The following is a 24,844-nucleotide window of genomic DNA, read 5'->3' as shown; positions in this document are numbered from 1 at the left end:
CCCAGCCCATCATAAGTAATGTTTCAAGGACCACACTGACACAGTCTTTTTCTGCTTTTCATCCATTCAAACTCAGTGTGTCTCAGTTTGAACTGCAAGTCTTTCCCTATCTTCAGCTCTTCACCTGGGTGAACAGCTGTACCTTTGTCCCAATCGGAAACCTGAGAATTATCTTCAACATCTCCACCTAACCCCTCAGTCAGCACATCCCATCAGTCACTTAAGATGTGCCAACTGTGTCTTCTAAGCAGCGTATAATAGGAGTTCTCAAGTTCAAGTGCACCAGAACTACTTGACTTAAAAAAAATAAGCTAGGTCTGAGGGGAGCCCAGAGTCTTTGCAACACGCCACAAGTAATTCTGAAGGCAATTCTGATGCATGTCAGAGGACCAGGCCTTGAGAAACACTGCGCTAGAGGCACTGTGCAGCACTGTACATGCATTTAATCCTCACAGCCCCCTTGTGAAATAGGTACCCCAATATTAGGAATGGGGGAAACTGAGCTGCTACCCCCGTAACAAGGCAGTGGCAGGATGCCAGACATACCGTCTCTGGCTCCACGGCCCGCGCTCCGTCCACTGCATCTAGGGACATATTCCGCAGGCCCTTGTCTGCGGGGGTGCAGGGTTGGAAGCCCAGACTCGGCCTCCTTCTGGGAGGACAGCGACTCGACCAGTTCTACAAAATCCTTCCTGCGAAGCTGGGGGAACCCAGGGCTCTGGCGGAACCTCTTCGCTCGGGGAGGAAAGGTGCGGGGGAACTCCAGTCTCGAAGGACCCAGGGCTGCAGGGGGACGTTTCACCTGAAGGACTGCCTTGTTTCAACAACAACTTTATTGCTCCCGGAAGTACCTCCTCCCTATCCCCTGCCCAGACTCACGCCTGTTGGCTGCACTTGGAGCCATGGCGGCGGCAGCCGCAGGACGGGGCCTGGGCTCTGGACCTGGGGACTCCCCAGAGGGGCCCGAGGCGGAGGCTCCGGAGCGTCGGCGGAAGGCGCACGGGATGCTGAAGCTTTACTACGGCCTCTCGGAGGTGGAGGCGGCGGGGCGCCCTGCGGGGCCGGACCCCTTGGACCCTACAGATCTTAATGGGGCGCACTTCGACCCGGAAGTGTATCTGGACAAGGTGTGTGTATCGGGAGGGGGAACAGGCCCCCGATATATTGCACCCCACATCACGCCTGCGACTTTGTTGCGGGGGGGGAGGGTGGGGCTAGGGAAGAGGTGTTCATAAAAGCAGGCTGACCCTGGGCCGGGCAATAGGGGCAGAGCTGGAAGATAAGGGGTCGTGGGCAGACTTGGACTGGCCTGAGATGGTGCGAAGTCTGAGGTCTCCTGGGCTGATGTTCTGATAGACCCGATATAGGGGGCGTGGCCCAGGCGCTGACAGGCATAGGACTGGGCCTTGGTTGCATCTGAGTATTTCAAATGCCGACAAACCCCAAATAGGGTCTGACCTGGTAACTCCTGATCTATGCCACTTATAGGTTCCTTGTCTGAGATTCCTGACAGGGGTGGGATCAGGGTTTTCTTGCACCAAAAGCCTACCAGTTAGGGGCAAGGCTGGAGGACATGAGTGCCCCCTGTCCTGGATACTAACCACCTAATTTCCTCCAGCTGCGAAGAGAGTGCCCACTGGCCCAGCTGATGGACAGTGAGACGGACATGGTGCGGCAGATCCGGGCTCTAGACAGCGACATGCAGACCCTGGTCTATGAGAACTACAACAAGTTCATCTCAGCCACAGGTGATTCCTACTGGGGCACACTCCTCACAGTCCCACATACCCCAGTTTCTCCTGTGTTGGGGAAGCCAGCAGAGGATTTAGACAGAGCAGACCCAAATTCTAGTCCTGCCCTGACACTAATCCACTCTCATCTTTCTCTCTCAGAGCTTTCGTGGTTTGATGACTGTTGAGGTGATAACTGTTCTCAGAGGGTTGTTTTGAGGACCAAAGGGGAGAAAAGGACAAAATGAAATTTTAAAAAGAAATGAATTTACCTGAAGCACTTAGAATCTCTGACACTAAGGACGCCTCAGTAATGGTTAGTTTCTCTCATTGGTGGTAGCTTTCTTCTCCGGTTCAGGTCTTTCTCGAGAATGGGCTTATCTCTCTCTCTTTCACTCTCTTTTTTTTTCTTTCTTTTCTTCCTTTCTGTGTCTCCTTCTTTCCTTCCTTCCTTCCCCTTTCCCCTTTTCCCTTTCTCTCTTTTTAAATGAAGCAAAGATAGAAAATGTATGACATTAAGGGACAAACATCATATAAACTTTTTTTTTTCCCTTCTGTCCCCTTTATTCTCTATTCAAGATGGTACTAGACAATGTTCAGTATCATCCACACTAGCTTCTGTCCTGAGTTGGTGAAATGCACTGTTCAGATTTTTGGGACCCACATGTACTTAGTCCTAGAGGCAGATCCTGCAGGTCTACCTGCAGTCTGTGGGAATGTCTGTTCTCTGAGTGAGATGAAATGAACAGAAGAATGGGGTGACCTGACTGTTGTTTTAAAAGGACCCCTCTGTCCACTTGTTGAGAGTGGACTATAGGGAGGCAAGGATGGCAGAGACACCCATTAGGAGGCTATTATAACTGTCCAGGCAAGATGCTGGTTGTATGGACCAGGCTGGTAACCGTGGAAAAGTAGAATGGCTCAAGATTCTTAAAAATTTGTTAGTTGAGGGATCTGGAATTCAGAGAAGGCTGGAACTTGAGGTACATGGAACAAGATGAGATCTCCTGGGGGGAGTGTACAGAGAGAAGAGGTCTGAGGACTGAAGCCTGGTGCATCCTAACATTCAGAAGTCATGAAAAGAAGGAAAATCTCACAAATCTTCTTTCTCAAAGAAACAAACATTTGGGAAAGTTTGAGAACAACCCAGACCGTGGGTGTCTTAGAAGATAAATGAAGAAGGCATTCCAAGAAATGGAATTGATAAGCTTGACCAATACATTAGCTCATGGAGTGCTCATCAGTGGTGCAAGAGAGGGAAAAACTGCAGAAGCAAAGTCCTCAGGAAAGAGGGAGGGGATTGAGCAGTGCACACTGGAGAGGCTGGCCTTAACAGAAGGTCAAGAGCTCATCTACTGTAGCAGGAGGGAAAGCAGACTGTGGGCAGAGCCAGTCAGGTGGATAGGTGTGGTAGAGTTTAACTAGAGACCTTTCAGAACACATTAAGGAATTTTCCATTTATCTAAAGAGTACTTAGCTAATCAAAGTGTTTAGACAAATGAGTGATGTGATTTGTGTTTTGAAAAGATCCCTCTTGTCCCTAGCTACATTGAAAGGAATAGATTGGAGAGGTGGCTGGAGTGAGGCCATTTCAGTAGTCCAGACCAGAGATTCTTGGAGCTAACACCAGGATGATAATGGACAGATGGACAGTGATGAGTAAATTGAGAAGTGTTAGTGGGCAACATTGACAGGACATGGTGTTGAGGAGCTTTGGGTGTACAGAATGACCCAAGTTTCAACTTGAACACTGGATGGTGGATGTGGTGCCCAAGAAACTGCAAGAAGATCAGGTGTAGGAAAAGGAACATAATGAGCTAGGTTTTGTTTTGTTATGTTTTTTTAAGGGGAGCAAGGCATGAAATAAACCTGGATGAGCCTGTGGGGCCAGATCATGAAGGCCTTTGTAGACAAAATAAGAAGGATTTTGGTCTTAATCATAAGAACTCTAGAGATCCATGTCAGATAATCACAGCATCTCAGTATGGAAGGAAGCTTGAGGGGGTCTAGTCCAATCCATCTCTTCTTTCCTCAGAGTATCTCTAAGGAGTGGCCTTCTGACTCAAGCTAGAAGTGGGGAACCTTTACCTAGTGGTGAGAACTCATAACTCTTTGAAAGAACTTTGAGGCTAAGGGAGCTAGGTTTTGAAGTTTTGAAGCTGTGCATAAGGAGCTAACAAGAAGGCAGATGCATATGTGGCTCTGGAGCTCAGAAGAGAGATCTGAGCTAGAGGAATAAGCTGCCTTGGAGGCAGCTGTGAAGAGGAGGAGAGTTTAAAGGGAAGTGTGGGCAGGGTTGCTCAAGAATGGGGTAGAGCCTGAGAAAAGGAGAGAGCCCAGGACAGAGCTTGGAGGAATGCCTCCGTTTGATGGCCATGGGGAGGAGGAGGGTGAGCCTGTGATGGAGACAGGAGTGATCATAGAGGGAGAGTGGTGTCAGTATGAATATATGTTAATTCAACTGATTCATTCATTTATTCAATCGCTTGTCAAATATTTGTCTGTGTGCCAAGTACTATTTTAGGCACCAGGGATATAGCAGTAAATAAGACAGTTTCTCAGCTGTCACAGAACATACATTCTAGAGAAAGAGATAGATAATGAAGAAAGAAAATAAGATCAGTTCACTTCAACAAGAGCTCTGTAGAAAACGAAACAGGATAATATATTAGAGAGTGGGTGGTTGGGACTGATATAGAGAGAGTGGCAGAGAAAGGCTTTTCTAAAGAGGTCACAGTTAAGGTGAATGATGAAAAGTTGACGATGGGAGGATTTGGGGGCAGAGTGGCCCAGGCTGAGGAAACAACTGTGCAAAGGCCCTGGAAACTCTATGACCAGAGCAGGGAGAGCAAGAGTGTGGGGGTGAAGGGAGCGGGGTCTGACTGCAGAGGATATACAACAGGGGTGGTGAGGTTTTTCTTTTCTTTTCTTTTCTTTTTTTTTTTTTTTTTAGGTTTTTCTGAAAGGACCAAAAAGTAAATATTTTAGCCTTTGTGGGCCATCTGGTTTCTGTCACAACTACTTATCTCTGCCATTATCATGAAAGCAACTACAGACAGTATAAATGAATGAGCATGGCTGTATTCCAGCAAAACTCATTTACAAAAACAGCCCTGGCATCCAGAGTGACATCAGCAAAAATAGTGGAGTAAGTGCATTTGAAAATATCCCCTCCATAAAAGCAACCCTAAAACTGGCGAAAATGGTTAGAAGAAGCTTTCTTAGAACTCTGGAAAGTAACCAAAGGTGTGCAGCAATCAGAGGAGCATTTATTCAAGAAAAAGAGCTGAATCATGGTAAAAATAATGAATCCTATGGTATTTTACCTTGTCCTAGCCTCACCATTTTCTCTCCACCTTAGCAGTAGCCTGAAAAATAGCCCATACTCCTAATACTAGAGGGAGCAGAACAAAGCTGGAGTTCTTTCAAAGCCTCATGCCCAAAGAATTGTCATTATTTAACCTGTCTGGTGGTTTCCTAAAACAGTCCACCCCATAGGTTTGTCTTGACCTGGAGGTCACCCAGTGCTAAAAGTCTCTCACCAGGGCTTCACTGGAGGTGCAGTGGTTGAGAGTCCACCTGCCGATGCAGGGGACACAGGTTTGTGCCCCGGTCCAGGAAGATCCCACATGCCACAGAGTGGCTAGGCCCGTGAGCCATGGCCACTGAGCCTGCGCGTTCAGAGCCTGCGCTCCACAACAGGAGAGGCCACAACAGTGAGAGGCCCGCGTACCGCAAAAAAAAAGAAAAAAAAAAGTCTCTCACCAGAGTTGTTTGTCAAAAACAATTACAAGCAAATGGTGTGTCTGTCTGAAGTGATAGGTAACACTTGGGCAAACAATAGTACTAACCCAAAAGCTTAAAAGGAAAAGCTGAGGAATGAGATGTCCGTAGGGGCTTTGACAAGCTCTGACACATTATTAGGAATCTTGAAGGCCACAAATGTGTAGGGTAGTACACATACTTAAGAAAGACCTGAGAGACTTCCTTGGTGACGCAGTGGTTAAGAATCCACCTGCCAATGCAGGAGACACAGGTTCGAGCCCTGACCCAGGAAGATCCCACATGCCGCAGAGCAACTAAGCCCGTGTGCCACAACTACTGAGCCTGCGCTCTAGAGCCCACGAGCCACAATTACTGAGCCCGTGTGCCACCACTACTGAAGCCCATATGCCTAGAGCCTGTGCTCCCAACAAGAAAAGCCACCACAATGAGAAGCCTGTGCACCACAACGAAGAGTAGCCCCCCCTCGCCACAACCAGAGAAAAGCCCGCATACAGCAAGGAAGACCCAACGCAGCCCAAAATAAAATAAAATAAATAAATTTAAAAAAAATCCACCTGCCAGTGCAGGGGACACGGGTTCGAGCCCTGGTCTGGGAAGATCCCACATGCTGCGGAGCAGCTAAGCCCCTGCGCCCCAACTACTGAGCCTGCGCTCTAGAGCCTGCAAGCCACAGCTACTGTGTCCACGCACCCTGGAGCCTGTGCTCAGCAACAAAGAGAAGCCACCGCAATGAGAAGCCCGCGCACCACAACAAAGAGTAGCTCCTGCTCGCTGCAACTAGAGAAAGCCTGTGCACAGCAATGAAGACCCAACACAGCCAAAAATAAATAAATAAATAAAATTTATTAAAAAAAAAAAAGAAGAAAAGAAAGAAAGAAAGACCTGAGAACGTCCTAAGCTCTCACTTCTGGCTTCCTTCAGGCTCAGTGCAAGCAGGAAGTGAAGGTTAAGGGAGAGCTGTAAACCTCCTGGCTGAGTGTTTAAGGTATGCCCCAACACACACACACACACACACACACACACACACACACACACACACACACACACGCACACACACAGCCCCTCAGTAAATACTAGGAGATTTATTAGTACTAGATATTTAAGGAGATCCTTGTCCAGTCATTAGCTAATCACTAAGCTAACCAAGTAAAGGTTTCAGTGGCTATACACAACAAAGAATACAAACTTTGCAGAGTTGGTTCAGAAACTAATTAGTACAGGTTTAGTAACTGTGAAAAATAATTAGACAAACAATAGCAACAAGCAGCAATAAGAAACCCTGGGGAGGAGAGAGGATCTGATTTCTAGAGTTGCCATGTTATATCAATATTATCTAACATGTCTGTTTTTTCAATAAAAATTTATGAGACATGCAAATAAAGTAGAAAATCTGACCCATACACAAGAAAAAGCAGTAGAAACTGTCCCTGAAGAAGCCCAGACATTGAATTTACTACGTAAAGATTTAAATCCACTATTTTAAATATGTTCAAAGACCTACAGGAACCTGTATCTAAAGAACTAAAGGAAGGCATAAGAATGTTTCACCAAATACAGAATATCAAAGAGAAGAAATTATTTAACAAAAGAACCAACTAGAAATGATGAAGTACCACAATGAAAATGAAAAATTCACTAGAGGGTCTCTAACAGATTTGAACAAGCAGAGAAAGAATCAGCAAACTTCAGGATAGGTCAGTTGAAATTATTCAGTGTGAGGAATAGAAAGGAAAAAGGATGAAGAAAATTGAACAGAGCCTTAGAGACATGTGGGACACCAAGTGTACCCACATATGCATAATGGGAAGAGTGAGAGGAGAGAGAAAATAGCAGAAGGAATATATGAAGAAATAATGGCCCAAACCTACCCAAATTTACTGAAAAACATTAATCTACACATCCAAGAAGCACAACAAACTCCAAGTGGGATAAATGCAGGGAGATTCACACCTAGGCATATCACATTGAAACTGTTAAAAAAAAAAGGAGAAACTTGAAAGCATCAAGAGAAAAGTGACTCATCACATACAAGTGATACTCAGTAAGATTAACAGCTGATTTCCTGTCAGAAACCCTGGAGGTCAGAAGGCAGTGGATTCACATTTCAAAGTGCTGAATGAAAAAAATGTCAACCAAGAATTCTATACCCAGTAAAAATATCCTGTAAAAAAGAAAGAGAGGGACTTCCTTGGTGGCACAGTGGATAAGACTCCAAGCTCCCAATGCAGGGGGCCCAGGTTCGATCCCCGGTCAGGGAACTAGATCCCACATGCATGCCGTAACTAAGAGTTTGCATGCCACAACTAAGGAGCCCACGTGCCTCAACAAAGGAGCTGGTGAGTGGCAACTAAAGGAGCCCTGGAGCCACAACTAAGGAGCCCACCTGCCGCAACTAAGGAGCCCACATGCTGCAACTAAGACCCGGTGCAACTAACTAACTAACAATAAATAAATATTTTTAAAAAAGAAATTAAGACATTTGCAGATAAGTAAAAACAGAGAGTTCATTATTAGCAGATCTTTACAAGTAAAACTAATTTATTAATAGTTATATATAATAGCAAGTTTAACTGGTTAATACTAGGCAATATTTATTGAGTGTTTAATATAAAACTACACTGATCGAACTGCTTACATATATTAATTAATTTAATTCTTACACATCTATGAAGTAGTTAACTATATCTCCATTTTACAGATAGGGAAACTGAGGTAATGGGATGCTAAATAACTTGGTCAAAATGTTATAGATAAGACATAATGTTTAATGCCTTGTTTCAAACTCAAAACAAGTCCAAAAATCACTTTTAAAAATCAGATTTTTTGTTCTAGTACCTGTAGTAGCTTTTGAAAGAACTGCATTTCTATAAAAGACAAACATTATGCATAATAAATAAATCCCTAAATGAATAAGTTTTATGTTAGACTGTTGTTTAACAAGTGAAAAATAAAATCATAACAATCAGAGAGTAGACAAATAGACTAAAAAAATACTGCCATAAAGGAGAAATAATAATTCAAGAAAATCTAGTAACCTGGGACTACTTGGTATAGGAACCAAGAGCTCTATCAACATCTGCAGTCACTGGCAAATCATTATCTTTGCATAAAGTTTATCCAGAGTTAAGAAAACAGTCTAAATTACATCCACAATATTATATTTAAGAAAATAGAGGCAAGGTTTATATATTCAAAGCATATTTAATGAAAACCCCTGCCACTTACTTCCTACAGGGGAAAAAAATCCTTAGTATTTGTGTGAGTGTCCTATGGTTGCTATAACAAGCTGTCACAATTTTGGTGGCTTAAAATAACAAATTAAAAAAAAATAACAGAAATTATGGTCTCATAGTTCTGGAGGCCAGAAGTTCAAAATCAAGTTGTCAGCAGGGCTGCACTCCCTTCAAAGGCTCTAGGGGAGAATCTTTCATGCCTCTTCCAGGTTCTGGTTGACTTAAAACATTTCTTGCAGTTGCACCACTCTAATCTCTGCCTCTGTCTCCACATGGCCTTCTCCTGTGTCTGTGTCTTTATTTCTTTAATGTCAAGTGACAGTGAGGTGGCTAGATGATAGGTCAGATTTTGCCCTCTAGTCCCATTAGTTGTGGCTGGGAGTGAAGAGGTGGCAGTCGATGACTTTATGGTATAAAACCTTTCTATTGCAGAAGAGAGACTTGTGGATCAGGAATTGGAATATGGCCAGGGCAAGTAACAATGCTTTGACACCTGCTAGTATTGGAGGGTCTCCTGCTAAGGTGGGGGCTGGCTTTGGCTCACTGCAGGGACAAGGACACTGGCAGTGGCAGTTCTTACTGGCGTGAGCCCTCGTGAAGGCTGCTGTTTTCTCACCAATATCTGGCCCCACATAACAACCTGAAGGCTTCTGTAAATTGAATAGAATTGAGTCCAGAAATAAACCTGTACATCTGTGGTCAGTTAATTTTTTTATAAGGATGCCACAGTTATTCAACAGGGAGAATAGGTTTTTCAACACATGGTTGGGATACCTGGATAGCCATATCAAAAGATTGAAATTGGATCCCTACCTCACACGCTCTACAAAAATTGACTCAAAATGGATCATAGACCTAAATATAACAGCTAAAACTAAACACTCTTAAAAGAAAACATGGGTGCAAATCTTCATGTCCTTGGATTAGACAAGAGTTTGTTAGATATGACACTGTGATTTGTGATTTATAATAAGAAATATACATTTGGTCTTTGTCTACCATCCCTGGCATAGCTCCTAACCCCTTGTAATTTCCTATATAAGAGCCTTGTTAACAATATTGAGTTTTGTTCCCAGTTTCTGAAATAGCTCTAGTGAAATAAAGTGATACGGATGTCTTTGGGTATTTATATAACAAGCCCTGTTCAACCACACCTGAGTTTATATTAATGAGGTGATCTTTGGAAAACTCCTAGATAACCCATGGATGGGGGCACGTTGCCAGCAGAACCAACCATGTGATTAGAAGGTTGGAACTTTCAGCCCCACCCCCCAGACCTCCAGGAAGGGGAGAGGGGCTGGGGATTGAATTCAGTCACCAGTGGCTCATGGTTTAATCAGTTATGTCTATGTAGTGAAGTCTCCATAAACACCCAAAAGGATGGGTTGGTGAACCATGTGGAGGTGTTGGGAAAGTAACATGCCCAGAGAGGACGTGGAAACTCTATACTCCTTCCCACATACCTTGCCCTATACATCTCTCCCATCTAGCTGTTCCTGAGTTGTTTCCTTTTGTAATAAAACAGTAATCTAGTAAGTAAACTGTTTTCCTGAGTTTGCTGAGCTGCTCTAACAAATTAATTGAACCTGAGGAGGGGGTCATGGGAACCTCCAATTTAGAGCCAATCAGTCAGAATCATAGCTGACAACCTGGACTTGTGATTGAAATCTAAAGTGAGGGAAGATAGTTTTGTTGGACTGAGTCCTTAACCTATGAGGTCTGACACCAACTCCCTGTAGATGGTGTCAGAATTAAGTTAAATCATAGGATGCCCAGCTGATGTCACAGAATTGCTTGATGAGTGGAAAAGCCACACATCTCGTGTCAGATGTGAAGTAGTGTTGAGAGTAGAGACACACAGGAGTGGGTTTTTACTTTATAGACACCAAAAGCACAAGTAATCAAAGGAAAAAAATTGGATAAATTGAACTTAATCAAAATTAAAATCTTGTGCTTCAAAGGACACTATAGAGAAAGTGAAAGGACAGCTCACAGAATGGGAGAAAATATTTGCAAATCATATAGCTAATAAGGGTCTAATGTCCAGAATATGTAAAGAACTTTGATTAAGTCAGCACTAAAAAGACAACCCTGTTTAAAAATGGGCAGGGGCCTCCCTGGTGGCGCAGTTGTTAAGAGTCTGCCTGCCAGTGCAGAGGACATGGGTTCGAGCCCTGGTCCGGGGAGATCCCACATGCTGCGGAGCAACTAACCCCGTGCACCGCAGCTACTGAGCCTGCGCTCTAGAGCCCACGAGCCACAACTACTGAGCCCACATGCTACAACTACTGAAGCCCACGCGCCTAGAGCCCGTGCTTTGCAACAAGAGAAGCCACCTCAATGAGAAGTCTGTGCACCACAACGAAGAGTAGTCTCTGCTCACCGCAACTAGAGAAAGCCCGCACGCAGCAATGAAGACTCAATGCAGCCGAAAATAAATAAGTAAAATAAATAATTTTTTTTAAATGGGCAAAAGATTTGAATAGACATTTCTCCAAAGAAGATATACAGGGGCTTCCCTGGTGGCGCAGTGGTTGAGAGTCCACCTGCCGATGCAGGGGACACGGGCTCGTGCCCCGGTCCGGGAGGATCCCACATGCCGCGGAGCGGCTGGGCCCGTGAGCCACGGCCGCTGAGCCTGCGCGTCCGGAGCCTGTGCTCTGCAACGGGAGAGGCCACAACAGTGAGAGGCCCGCGTACCGCAAAAAAAAAAAAAAAAAAAAAAAGAAGATATACAAATGACCAACGAGCACATGTAGAGGTGCTCAACATCATTAGTTATTAGGGAAATGTAAATCAAAACCACAGTGAGATACCACTGCACACCCACTAGGATTTTCAGAAAACGGAATAAAACAAATGTTGGTGAAGATGTGGAGGATTTGGAACCCTCTACATTTCTGGTGGGAATGCAAAATGGTGTACCCGAAAACAGTTTGGCCATTCTTCAGAAGGCTAAGCGTGGAGTTATGAGGCCCAGCAGTTCCACTCCTAGGAATATACCAAAGAGAATTGAAAACATATGTTTACAAAAACACATACACAATTGTTCATAGCAGCATTATTCATGACTGCCAAAAAGTGAAAGCAGTCCAAGTGGCCACCAATTGATGAATGGAAAACAGCTGTGGTCTATCCATACAATGAAATATTATTCTGCCATAAAAAAGCATGATGTACTGATACATGCTGCAACTTTGATGAGCCTTGAAAACATGCTAAGTGAAAGAAGCCAGACACAAAAGGCCACATACTGTGTGTAATTCCATTTATTTTTTTTTTTTGGTATTATTATTTATTTATTTTTGACTTCATCGGGTCTTAGTTGTGGCACGCTGGATTTTTGTTGAGGCGTGCACGATTTTTCGTTATGGCGTGTGGGCTCTTCCTTATGGTGCGTGGGCTTCTCTCTAGTTGTGGCGTGCGAGTTTTCTCTTCTCTAGTTGTGGTGCACAGGCTCCAGGGCGCGTGGGCTCTGTAGTTGTGGTGCACGGGTTCCAGAGCATGTGGGCTCTGTAGTTTGTGGCACGTGGGCTTAGTTGCCCCACGGCATGTGGGATCTTAGTTCCCTGACCAGGGATTGAACCCACCTCCCCTGCATTGTAAGGCAGATCCTTTACCACTGGACGACCAGGGAAGTCCCTAATTCCATTTATTTTAAATGTACAGAATAGGCAAATCCATGGAGACAGAAAATAGATGAATGGTTGCCAGGGACGGAGGTGAGAGTGAAATAGGGAGTGACTGCTAAGGGATACAAGGTTTCTTTTTGGGGTGATGAAATATAGAATTGGATCGTAATGTTGGTTGTGCAATCTTGTGAATATAATAAATATACTAAGAACCACTGAATTTTATGCTATGTCAATTATAGCCCAGTTGAAAATCAAAAAGCCAAACAGCTATCAAGCCAGGTTTGACCCGCAGGGTATATAGTTTGCCAACCTTTGGCCTAGACACTGCGTTTGTTTATGTAATAATGCATTTATCTGTTCCAAAATTGGAAACGTCCCAAAGGTTGTATAGTGAAGAGCCTCTTCCCACTCCTTTCCCCAGGTAAAGACAAAACAATCTTTAATGGTAAACTTTACTGAAGATTAACAGAAAAGTGCACAGGTCATAGTGGCCAGCTCCTGGAATTTCACAAATGGAACACTTCTGTGCAGTCAGCGCCCTGGTCAATCAACAGCATGACCAACAAGGCCCCCTCCAGCCTCCTACCAGTTACCACCCACTCTCCTCCCAAGGAGAGTTTACCCTAGTTGCAAACTACTCATCTTAGCAAGCTTGAAAGAGTTCAGGGATGTACAGTGTAGTCTTTATTACCCAGTGGTGTGGATGTTTTTTGTTTTGCCGTGGTGCAACTTTTATTTCCATTTAAATGACTCTGTGGCTGTGCATTCAACAGCAATGCCACCAGTACTAGGTTTTCTTTCTTTTTTTTTTTTTTTTTTGCGGTACGCGGGCCTCTCACTGTTGTGGCCTCTCCCGTTGCGGAGCACAGGCTCCGGACGCGCAGGCTCAGCGGCCATGGCTCACGGTCCCAGCCGCTCTGCGGCATGTGGGATCCTCCCGGACTGGGGCACGAACCCGTGTCCCCTGCATCGGCAGGCGGACTCTCAACCACTGTGCCACCAGGGAAGCCCACTAGGTTTTCTTTTATTCTGCTTTAATGACAACTTAGTTTTTGGATTTTTTTTTCCCTTTGAAAGTCAGATTCAAGTTTCCTTTCTGATGTAGTACCTAAATGTCATGGTCCCAAACACCCACTCCAAAATGAATCTGCTCCTCTGATGGTAGCATTTGACAGCCCTGGAAGGAGGTTGTGTCGTAGGTTAAATGGTTTGTAAGCAAAAACAAGAATTCACTGGGGGAAGACGAAACGCCTCATGAACTTCCAAGCCTCTTCATGATCGTCAGCCCGTGAGCATTCTGGTACCTGAGCTTCCATCTTTTGCCTTTGCTTTGGTTTTATTCAGTTGGTTTTTTTTTTTTGTTTTTTTGGCTTCATTGGGTCTCCGTTGCTGCGCCCGGGCTTTCTCTAGTTGGCCGCAAGTGGGGGCTACTCTTCGTTGCGGTGTCCTGGCTTCTCATTGCAGTGGCTTCTCTTGCTGTGGAGCACGGGCTGTAGGCGCACGGGCTTCAGTAGTTGTGGTGCACGGGCTTAGTTGCTCCAAGGCATGTGGGATCTTCCCGGACCAGGGATCGAACCTGTGTCCCCTGCGTTGGCAGGCAGATTCTTAACCACTGCGCCACCAGGGAAGTTCCTTTTATTCAGTTTTTAACTGCACGGCACTGTCCGTGCTATGTCCATTAATTCATTGTTTGTGAATTGGCAACACAGTCACCATTTTCCAAAAAAATATAAGTAACTCCAACCAGTAGCCCCAAAGAGTAGTACAGATGTTTCATATTATGGGACTTTATTTTTTTAGTTACCTTCGTCTCTGTGGAATCTAAGAAGGGTGAATGGTCTTGTCCCATAGACTGTGTTGCTAACATGAGAAGTTCATTTTGTGATTCTTGGTCTACCTCTTCATGTAATTTTTTTAAAAGTCTGTTAATTGTTCTGTAGGTGTTAGCTCTGTGAGTTCTTCTTGTGCATTTTTTGTTTGATTTTTGCCAGCTATTTTTCCCCTGCACACTTGTGTCTGTCTGTTCCTTTTTATTGTCATTGTCATTGATGTTTTTCTCCTCACTTTGCCCAAGTTGGGTTGCTGCCCCAATCCTGCTCAGAGAACATTCCCACAGTCCAGGAGCCACACACAGGCCAGGTGTGGGTGTGCGAAGGCTCACAAGTGACTGCTGTTAGATATTGCCATATTCTTTTCCACAAAAAATGACCTGTTTGCACAACCACCAGCAAATAGGAAAACAGCTCTTTCCATACACCCTGGCCAACACTAAGTTACTAAAATTTTCAATCTTTGACAATCTAAAAAGTAGTATCTCTGTAGTTTTTTTTAATAAGATTATTTTTTACATATTTATTTATTTATTTGGTTGCACCAGGTCTTAGTTGCTGCACGTGGGCTCCTTAGTTGCAGCAGGCAGTCTCCTTAGTTGCAGCTCATCAGCTCCTTAGTTGTGGCATGCGGGCTTCTTAGTTGTGGCATGTGAACTCTTAGTTGCGGCATGCATGTGGGATCTAGTTCCCTGATCAGGAATCGAACCTGGGCCCCTTGCATTGGGAGCGCAGAGCCTTATCCACTGTGCCACCAGGTAAGTACCTCTGTGTAGTTTTAATTTAATTTCTCTTGTGAGGTTGAACATTCTTTGTATGCTTAAGAGCTGTTTGATATCCTTGTCTGTGATGTCCTTTTCCTATTTTTCTATAGAGTTGTTCTTTTCTTCTTTTTTTTTTTTTTTTTTTTGGCCGTGCTGGGCAGTTTGCGGGATCTTAGTTCCCCAGCCAGGGGTTGAACCCAGGCCCCAGCAGTGAAAGTGCCAAGTCCTAACCACTAGACCTCCAAGGAACTCCTGAGTTGTTCTTTTTCATAATGATTTGTAAGAGTTCTTCACATATTAGGGAAAAGTAGCCCTGTATGGTATGATTTGCAGTTCTTTTAAAGTTTGTTTTGATTTAGCTCATGGTGGTTTTTGTTGATCAAACAATTTTATTAATCTCTTCTTTGATAGCTTCTGAGTTTGAGGTGTTTCTAAGCAAGACCTTTTCCATTCCTAATATTATTTTAAAATTCTCCCTGACTTTCTTCATGTACTTTTGTGATTACATTTTAAAATCACATTTAAACTTTGATCCCTCTGCTCTGTGTGTGTATATAAGGTGTGAGGTCTGAGTCCAACTATATTTTTATTTCAAATGGCTTTCCAGTTGTCCCAACACTATTTAATAATTCATCTTTTCCCCACTGACTTAAAATGTTACCTTTATCATAATAGTAAATTTCTTTATGTTTCTAGATTTTTGAAAAACCTTCTGTTTTGTTCAATTTATCTCTAATTGTCCATGTACCAGTGCCACACACTGTAAGTTACTGTAGCTATAAAACTGCACGTTTTAAATTCTAGTAAGGCTAGTTCCTTCTTATTCTTTTTCACTTCCAAATTTTAGTTCCCCCTTCTTATTTTTCCACCTGTTCATCAAATTATACTTTTTTTTAAAAAAAGGAGAGGGGTCTCTTAAAATTTTACTGGATCAAGTTAAATTTCTAGGGAGAATCAACACCTTAGGTTTTAGGGCTTCCTGTCCAAGAATGTGGTATGTCTTTACACTTCTTCAGGCCTTCTAGTATGTTCCTCAGCTTATAAAGGTTTCTTTATGTAAATGTTGAACATTTCTAGATATTTTGATCTTTTAAAATTACTATTTAAAATGGGTCATTTTCTACTGTATCTTATTAGTATGTGTGAATGTTGTTGCTTAATTCTATAGATTTTTTTATATTAATTTCATGTTCAGTCACCTTACTAAATTCTCTTATTGTTTGTAGTAGTATTTTCAGTGATTTTTTTTTTAGAGTTTTCAATTTATGCAATTATATCATCTGCAAATAGTGATAATTTTACCTCCTTTACAATTTTTGTATCTCTGTAATGTATTACCTGAGTCTAATTGTGTAGGCTAGTACCCCAGAACAATGTTAGACAGCAGTGGTGATCATGATCCTCCTTGCCATGTTTCTGATTTTGATGGGAATTGCTTCTAGCATTGCCTCATTAAACACGATGCTGGTGTTTGGAGGTTAGGGAAATATTCAGCTGTTCATATTTTATTGAGAGTTTTTTAAAAAATCAAGAATAGATGTTGAATTGTCTTTCTTTCATCTCTTAATATGGTGAATTATTATCGAGATCCTCTCATATTGAGCTGTCCTTGCATTCCTGAAATAAAAACCATTTGGGCATATTTGTCAATTATTCTTTTAATATATTGCTGGATTCTGTTTGTTAATTTATATGTGTATCTCCATTTATTTAATTTATTTAATTAATGTATCTATGCGTCTCAATTCATAAGATATGAATGTGTCACTTTCATTTTTGAGCTATTTTTGTCACATTTTTGTATCAGTGTTATGTTTCTTCCACAGAGTTAATGTGAATGCTTTTCTAATTTTCTCTGCTTGAGTACTGCTTACACAGAGCTTTAGAATGAGCTGTCCTTCAGAGCTATGGCAGCACCCCCCATGACATCCTCTGGAACCTTTGTGTGGGGGGAAAGGAGAATCTTTCTTTCTTTTTTTTTTTAATTTTTAAATTTTTGGCTGCATTGGGTCTTCATTGCTGCATGCGGGCTTTCTCTAGTTGCGGTGAGCGGGGGCTACTCTGTTGTGGTGTGGGGGCTTCTTATTGCGGTGGCTTCTCTTGTTGCGGAGCATGGGCTCTAGGTGTGTGGGCTTCAGTAGTTGCAGCATGTGGCCTCAGTAGTTGTGGCTCGTGGCTCTAGAGCACAGGCTCAGTAGTTGTGGCGCACAGGCTTAGTTGCTCCATGGCATCTGGGATCTTTCCGGACCAGGGCTCGAACCCGTGTCCCCTGCATTGGCAGGCAGATTCTTAACCACTGCGCCACCAGGGAAGTCCTGGAGAATCTTTCTTTGACAACATTCTCAATTCTCTCTGTTCATGTATTCTTGCTCTTCTGGAATCCATTTAGGTAAATTCTGTTTTTTTGTGGCAAATTATCCATTTCATCTTGGTTTTCAATTTCTTTACACGGAATTGAGCTAAGTTGTATCTTGTGATTTTTAAAATATCTGTGTATTTGTGATTGTTTCTCCCCTTATTTCTTATTTTGTGTATGTTTTTTCCCCATTTAAAGATTAGGGTAGCTCACATTTTATATATTTTGTTTTTCATTTTTTTTCAGTGACCCTGATCTTTGATCTATTTAGTAGTTCTCCCATTTAAAAAAATAAATTAATTTCTGCTTTTAGCTTTATTAATTCCTTCTTTCTGCTTTCTTATTCTTCTGCTTTCTTCTTCTGGTTTCTTTTGTAGTGCTTTTTCTAACTTCTTGAGTTGAATGTTTATTCTAATTAGTACTGTAAGAATTTAAGACTGATTTCCTCTGAACATTGCTTCAGCTATATCCTATAGGTTCTTATAGTGTTTTCATTGTTGTTATTTTTTACATATACAGAAATTTCAGTTTTGATTTCCTTTTTGATCCAGTAGTTGATAATAATGAGGTTTTCTCTAAATAACGGGATCTCTTTATTTTCTAGTTTTGTTATTAATCTCTAATTTCATTGCATTGTGATCAGGGAATGCTTTCTGTACCATTTAGTTTCTTTTCTTCTGTAAATTTATTGAGATCTTCTTTATGACCTAATATGTGGTAAGGTTTTGGGGTATTTTATGGAATCTTGAAAAGAATAAAAATCAAATAGGTCTTCCATATTAATGGTATTATTTAGAACTTCTGTAGCTTCATTTGGTTTTTGTCCTTTTGGTCTGTCACGGATTGACGGAAGTGGATTAAAGTCTCCTGCAATAGATATGTTTCTGCTTCATCCTCATTGCTTTCCTTTATGCATATTGATGGTGAGTTCCAGAGTGGAATTAGGGAAATTAGTTGGGAAATGTTAGTAGTAGTTGGACAAGAGATGATGGTGGCTTGGAAAGAAAATGTTGGAGGTAAACCTTATGCAACTTGCCAATGAACTGAATGTAAGGTAAGGGAGAGATAAGAATCAAAGATGACTCTTAAGAAATGGTCAGGAGGGCTTCCCTGGTGGCACAGTGGTTAAGAATCCACCTGCCAATGCAGGGGACATGGGTTCGAGCCCTGGTCCGGGAAGATCCCACATGCCATGGAGCAACTAAGCCCGCAAGCCACAACTACTGAGCCTGAGCTCTAGAGCCTGTGAGCCACAACTACTGAGCCGTGTGCCACAACTACTGAAGCCCGCATGCCTGGAGCCCGTGCTCCGCAACAAGAGAAGCCACTGCAATGAGAGGCCTGTGCACCGCAACCAAGAGTGACCCCCGCTCGCCGCAACTAGAGAAAAGCCCATGCGCAGCAACGACGACCCAACGCAGCCAAAAATAAATAAATAAAATTAATTAATTAAAAAAAATAAGTAAAGAAATAAATGAACAGGAGCCAAAATGGAAAAGGTTAGTGGAGGAACAGGTTTGGGGAAAGTCAAGAATTCTGTTTTACGTATGGACACCAAGGGGGGAAAGTGGTGGGGAGGGGTGGTGGTGGGATGAACTGGGAGATTGGGATTGACATGTATACACTAATATGCATAAAATAGATAACTAATAAGAACCTGCTGTATAAAAATAGAATAAAATTTTTTTAAAAATTCTGTTTTCAACATATCATGTTTGAGGTGCCTGTTTGCCATCCACATCAGGGTATTAAAGTAAGTTGTTAGGCAGGGCTTTGGTCAGGACTGGAGGCAGAAACGTCCAAGTCATCACAGCCGTGGGACAGGATGAGACTCCCTCAGGGATCTATTCACTGCAGGTTTGGAAGGCGTTGATGTTTGCTTGTATTTTCTCTGTGAAGTGTGAATCAGGGTCACCATTTGAGAATTGGGGGCATGTATTGGCATTTTGAGGACTGAGGACAAAATGTTATTTTGGAAAATGGAAACACAGACTCACTAGAAGGTTTGGAAGGATGGCTGACCTGTGTGCAGTGCTGCTTTGGGACTTAAAGTCCTAACTTTAAAGGGAGGCCAGTTGGTATGATTTTGTGGCTCATTTTCAGCTGTCATTCTTAGGGAGTGGGTTGGTAATTGGGCTTAACCTGTGGTAGGGTTCTGCCGACAAATAATGGGGGCCAGGGGGCAAGAGATGCAAGGGGGCTTGCAAATGGGTGCTGATGCTCGTGGAGGACCACAGATTCTAAGAGGTGTGAGGAAGGAAGTGCAGCCATGAGAGGTATTACAAACAGTGACCAAGTGATAGGGTCACTGGGTCTGGAGTTACTGAAAAGGCCAAAGGATTGTTAGAGTGGGGTCAGCAGGGTGAATGATCAGAATTACAGAAGGTGGTGAGGCTTGAAGCTAAGGTTTTAGAGGATGCAGTTCTTAGCAAGGGCAGGGAGAGTGTGGCACAGATGAGGCAGATGCAAGAATGGATGGAGTTGAGGAGGTCAGCACACGGAGAGTCAAGAATGTCCAAAGGCTCATCCTTGTGTATGTTGATGTCCACGAGGAGGTGTGGCCGTGATCTGGAACTGAGAGGCGTGGCAAAGAGGACAGTAGGGATGGCAACAAGAAGGGGTGTAGTTTGATGTCATGGTCTTCAAAGAAGCTGGGGTCTCAAAGGGAGGAGGAGTAGAAGCTATCTAGAAGTGTTAAGGGGCCAGGCCCTGAGGCACCTGGGTTGAAAGGAAGAACAGTCTCCTTAGGCAAGTTTCTGTCAGGACAAAAGGGAAAGAACCCTTCAGGGAAGGTCAACCATGTTCCAGAAGGCAGAGTGAAAGGGTTAGGGAGGTCTGGGAAAGAGGTAAGATTGAACAAGTATTTACTGTCTGTCCCATGGCGGGCAGGGTGCTGGGCATGGATGATGCCCTTGGGAACGAGCAGACAGGTCCCTGCCAAGTGCCCTGTGCCCTCCTTTGGATCTGGGCATCTTCTGAGATCAATGACTGCGGCTTCATGGGCATCTCCCTACTGCACCGGGGCTACGGGCACACACGGGGTGCTCAGAAAACGTCTGCTGCACTGACATGACACCTCACCCCCACTTATAGTGACCAAGCACCACTGCAGTCCTTTTCAAGCACCTAATCATCAAAGTGACCCTCGAGGAGTGAGCTCAGGCGCGTTTGGGAAGGGGCGAGTGTGTGTGAGGGCATTTGGACTACCTCTCAAGCTGAGTGTTCTGCCTGCGCCCCGAGTCATCTGCCTTTCCCTCTCTTGCGCCCTTGTCCTCCTAGACACCATCCGGAAGATGAAGAACGATTTCCGGAAGATGGAGGATGAGATGGACCGGTTGGCCACCAACATGGCAGTGATCACGGACTTCAGCGCGCGCATCAGCGCCACGCTGCAGGACCGCCACGAGCGCATCACCAAGCTGGCAGGTGCGGCCCGCCCCAGAGCTGGTGCTAAAGTGGGCCCCCAGAGCTGGTGCTAAAGTGGGCCACCCCCAGGGCGTTGGGGCTAACACCACCTCCCCCTGTCCCCCAGGGGTCCACGCGCTGCTACGAAAGCTGCAGTTCCTCTTCGAGCTGCCCTCGCGCCTCACCAAGTGCGTGGAGCTGGGCGCCTACGGGCAGGCCGTGCGCTACCAAGGCCGCGCGCGGGCCGTGCTGCAGCAGTACCAGCACCTGCCCTCATTCCGCGCCATCCAGGACGACTGCCAGGTCATCACGGCCCGCCTGGCCCAGCAGCTACGGCAGCGCTTCAGGTGTGGGCTCTGGGCCCTCATGCCACACCCGCTGGTCTCGGGGCCCCCGCCCCGAATTCTGTCTTCTTGCCCTTCACCTCCCTCTCCCTTCCCGCAGGGAGGGTGGCTCTGGCGCCCCTGAGCAAGCTGAGTGCGTGGAGCTGCTGCTGGCCCTGGGCGAGCCTGCGGAGGAGCTGTGCGAGGAGTTCCTGGCTCACGGCCGAGCGCGGCTGGAGGAGGAGCTGAGGAGCCTGGAGGCGGAGCTGGGCCCCTCCCCTCCGGCCCCCGACGTGTTAGAATTCACTGACCGTGGCGGCAGCGGCTTTGTCGGGGGCCTCTGCCAGGTGGCGGCGGCCTACCAGGAGCTGTTTGCGGCCCAGGGCCCGGCGGGTGCCGAGAAGCTGGCAGCCTTTGTGCGGGAGCTGGGCAGCCGCTACTTTGCGCTGGTGGAGCGGCGGCTGGCTCAGGAGCAGGATGGCAGTGACAACTCCCTGCTCGTGCGGGCACTGGACCGCTTCCACCGGCGCCTGCGGGCGCCCGGGGCCCTGCTGGCCGCTGCTGGGCTGGCAGAGGCCGCCACAGAGATCGTGGAGCGAGTGGCCCGCGAGCGCCTGGGCCAGCACCTGCAGGGCCTGCAGTCAGCTTTCCTGGGCTGCCTGACGGACGTGCGGCAGGCGCTGGCCGCCCCTCGCGTTGCTGGGAAGGAAGGCCCCGGCCTGGCCGAGCTGCTGGCCAACGTGGCCAGCTCCACCCTGAGCCACATTAAGGCCTCACTGGCCTCTGTGCACCTCTTCACTGCCAAGGAGGTGTCTTTCTCCAACAAGCCCTACTTCCGGGTACGATCTTCCCCTGGGCATCCTTTTTCTTTTTTTTCCTTCCTTTTCAGGGCATTCTTTCGTTTATCTTGCATGCAGGTTGGCAGCTACCAGGGCACACAGTCCTTGCCCCAGGCAGTCTGGATGTGGTTTCAGGCTGCCTTGAGGAAGGCTAGCACAGCCTGGAGGGGTGGGGCAGGCTCTGAGGGCATCTGCAAGCAGGGTCCCCAGTGCTGGCTTTGCCCCCCTGCACTCCCTTCCCACAGCAGGGGAGCTGCTCTGGGGTCTGGAATGCGGGGTGAAACTGTCCCTTGGAGAGAGGCCAGGGCACTTCGAGTCCCAGTAGAAGGTCACTAGCAGCCTCTGCCTGGAAGGTTGGACCTGCTGTGTATCTGGGGCGCTCCTCCTCACAGGGCGAGTTCTGCAGCCAGGGTGTCCGTGAGAGCCTCATCGTGGGCTTCATCCGCTCCATGTGCCAGACAGCTCAGAACTTCTGTGATAGCCCCGGGGAGAAGGGGGGTGCCACGCCACCTGCCCTGCTCCTGCTGCTTTCCCGCCTCTGCCTGGACTACGAGACCGCCACCATCTCCTACATCCTCACCCTCACCGACGAACAGTTTCTGGTGCAGGTGAACAGCTAGCTCAGAGCAGGGTGGGGGTTGGTGATGCTAGGAACACAGGAGGCTGGGCAATGCCCTCATGGTCAGGGCTGCCTGTGCCCAACTCAGCCTGCCCCTTGCCCAGCCTGTGCCCAGCTCCTGGTGGGCAGTGGCTACAGAGCTGCCCCCAGTGCCCACTGCCTGTCTGTCCTCTGCATCCCTGGCTCAGGACCAGTCTCCAGTGACACCCGTGAGCACACTATGTGCGGAGGCCAGGGAGACGGCACGGCGGCTGCTAACCCACTATGTGAAGGTGCAGGGCCTGGTCATATCGCAGATGCTGCGCAAGAGTGTGGAGACACGGGACTGGCTCAGTACCCTGGAGCCTCGGAACGTGCGTGCTGTCATGAAGCGGGTGGTGGAGGACACGACAGCCATCGACGTGCAGGTGCTGCCCTGGGCTGGCCAGGGGAACTCTGATGTGGGCTGGGGGTACTGGGGGAACAGCCCTCTGAGGATCGTGACAGGAGGGGCCAGGCAGTGCCTGCATCTACGGCCTTCCTCCTCAGCCATGGTGGCATCATCACCCCCATTTCACCTAGGAGGAGGAAGCTGAGGTCCAGAGTCACCCAGGAGATCAGGTCAGGGTTGGCCCTGAAGATTTGGCCTCAGTACCAACTCTTATGTTCCACTCTTGCCCCACTCCACTGGTTCTGTAAATAGTGACTGGGTACCAACTAGGTACAGGCCCTAACTACCCTGTGGTTTTTATAACGGTTGTGATTCTTATAACAAATAAGTGTGTAACTTAGGGCATCCTTGGCCCTTGCCCAGGGCACCTGGTGGGCTGGATGTTCCCCGTGCCCTGGCCTCCTTGCAGTTCCTCCTTCCACCACCAGGTGGGGCTCCTGTATGAGGAGGGTGTTCGCAAGGCCCAGAGCAGCGACTCTAGCAAGAGGACCTTCTCCGTTTACAGCAGCTCTCGGCAGCAGGGCCGTTATGCACCCAGCTACACACCCAGGTCTGGCTGGTTAGGGTGGGCGCAGGGAGGATGGAAAAAGGAGGGCCGGGGTGCAGGGGTGGGCTCTGATTGCTTGTCTCCTCCCATTCAGTGCCCCAATGGACACCAACCTCTTGAGCAACATCCAGAAGCTGTTCTCTGAGCGTATTGACGTGTTCAGTCCTGTGGAGTTCAATAAGGTCCGAAGTCCACAGTGACCCTGCCTTCCCAGGGCCCCTTGGGAAGGTTGGCTGAAGCAGCCCCACATTGTACCAGGGAGCCCTAGGACTCTGACCCCCGTCCCCCCAGTCTCTGTTTCTGAGGGATGTTTCTAGGCGTGAGTGGTCATCTAGAGCCCCACCATCACCATCTCATAGCCCTCAGCCCTGATCTTGGTGTGCCCTCTGCCCGCGTCTGGGTGATAATCTAGTATACCTCTTGGCCCTTGTCCTTATCCCCACCATAGCCCTGGGTCCTCCCCAGGGATTCCTAGTCACACCATGGGCCCTGCCCCAACCCAGCCCGTGCTCAGGGACCTGATACTCTCCCTCCAGCTTAGTAAGCTTTTCCCCTCCCCATGTCAGTGCTGACCCCCATCTCTGCCTCAGGTTGCTGGGCCCTCCCTGTCTGCTCCCCTCCAGATGATGGGGCCAACCTTGTATGGTCCCTCCCTCTTACCTGGGTCCTGGGACTTTCCACCCCATCACAGCTACTGGCATTTTGCTGTCTCCTTGGCCCCTGCACAGAACGTGGGTGCCCTTCCTCGGGGATCTAGTACCCGTCCCCAACACCTGCTGTAGTGGATCTGCATCCCTGTGTCCCTACCTGCAGGTGTCGGTGCTGACCGGCATCATCAAAATCAGCCTGAAGACACTGCTGGAGTGCGTGCGACTGCGCACCTTTGGGCGCTTTGGGCTGCAGCAGGTCCAGGTGGACTGCCACTTCCTGCAGCTCTACCTGTGGCGCTTTGTGGCTGATGAGGAGCTTGTGCACCTGCTGCTGGACGAAGTGGTGGCCTCAGCTGCCCTGCGCTGCCCAGACCCAGTGCCCATGGAACCCAGTGTCGTCGAGGTCATCTGTGAGCGTGGCTAGGCCCGGTCACCCCAATCCACTCATCCCCTTGTGTCCCGACCTGGTGGCCCGCCCTGGTGGCCCTTCCCCTCGGGGCCTGCCTAATAAAGACGTGTTGTCTCCTGCTCCCTGTCGCCTGCCTGGGCGGGGCTTTGTGGGGGAGGGAGGTGGAGCTGTGAGCCTGAGACTACAGAGGCGGCTTTGGAGGCGTTCCTGTTGGTCTCGCCCCTGAGAGACGATTGGCTGACCTGCTGGGCCCAGGATGGGCCGGGGGCGGGTCCATTTAAAGACCTCG

General features: G+C 46.8%; 1 protein-coding gene across 1 annotated transcript; it reads left to right on the top strand.

Moving 5' to 3' along the window:
* Positions 1–902: 902 nt before the first annotated feature.
* On the top strand, positions 903–24,668 carry VPS51 (VPS51 subunit of GARP complex; the record flags this gene model as incomplete). Its single annotated transcript, XM_079709078.1, has 10 exons — positions 903–1,127; positions 1,619–1,748; positions 20,613–20,759; positions 20,866–21,085; positions 21,183–21,900; positions 22,293–22,508; positions 22,708–22,926; positions 23,378–23,499; positions 23,591–23,678; positions 24,310–24,668. 10 exons carry the CDS (start codon positions 903–905, stop codon positions 24,568–24,570), a joined length of 2,346 nt encoding a protein of 781 aa, XP_079565204.1. The 3' UTR covers positions 24,571–24,668.
* Positions 24,669–24,844: the final 176 nt, after the last annotated feature.

Source organism: Hyperoodon ampullatus (genome assembly GCF_949752795.1).
Source record: "Hyperoodon ampullatus genome assembly, chromosome: 7".
Classification (NCBI taxonomy): Eukaryota; Metazoa; Chordata; class Mammalia; order Artiodactyla; family Ziphiidae; genus Hyperoodon; species Hyperoodon ampullatus.
Note: the sequence above shows the minus strand (reverse complement) of the source record. Positions and strands in the feature narration are given on the sequence as shown.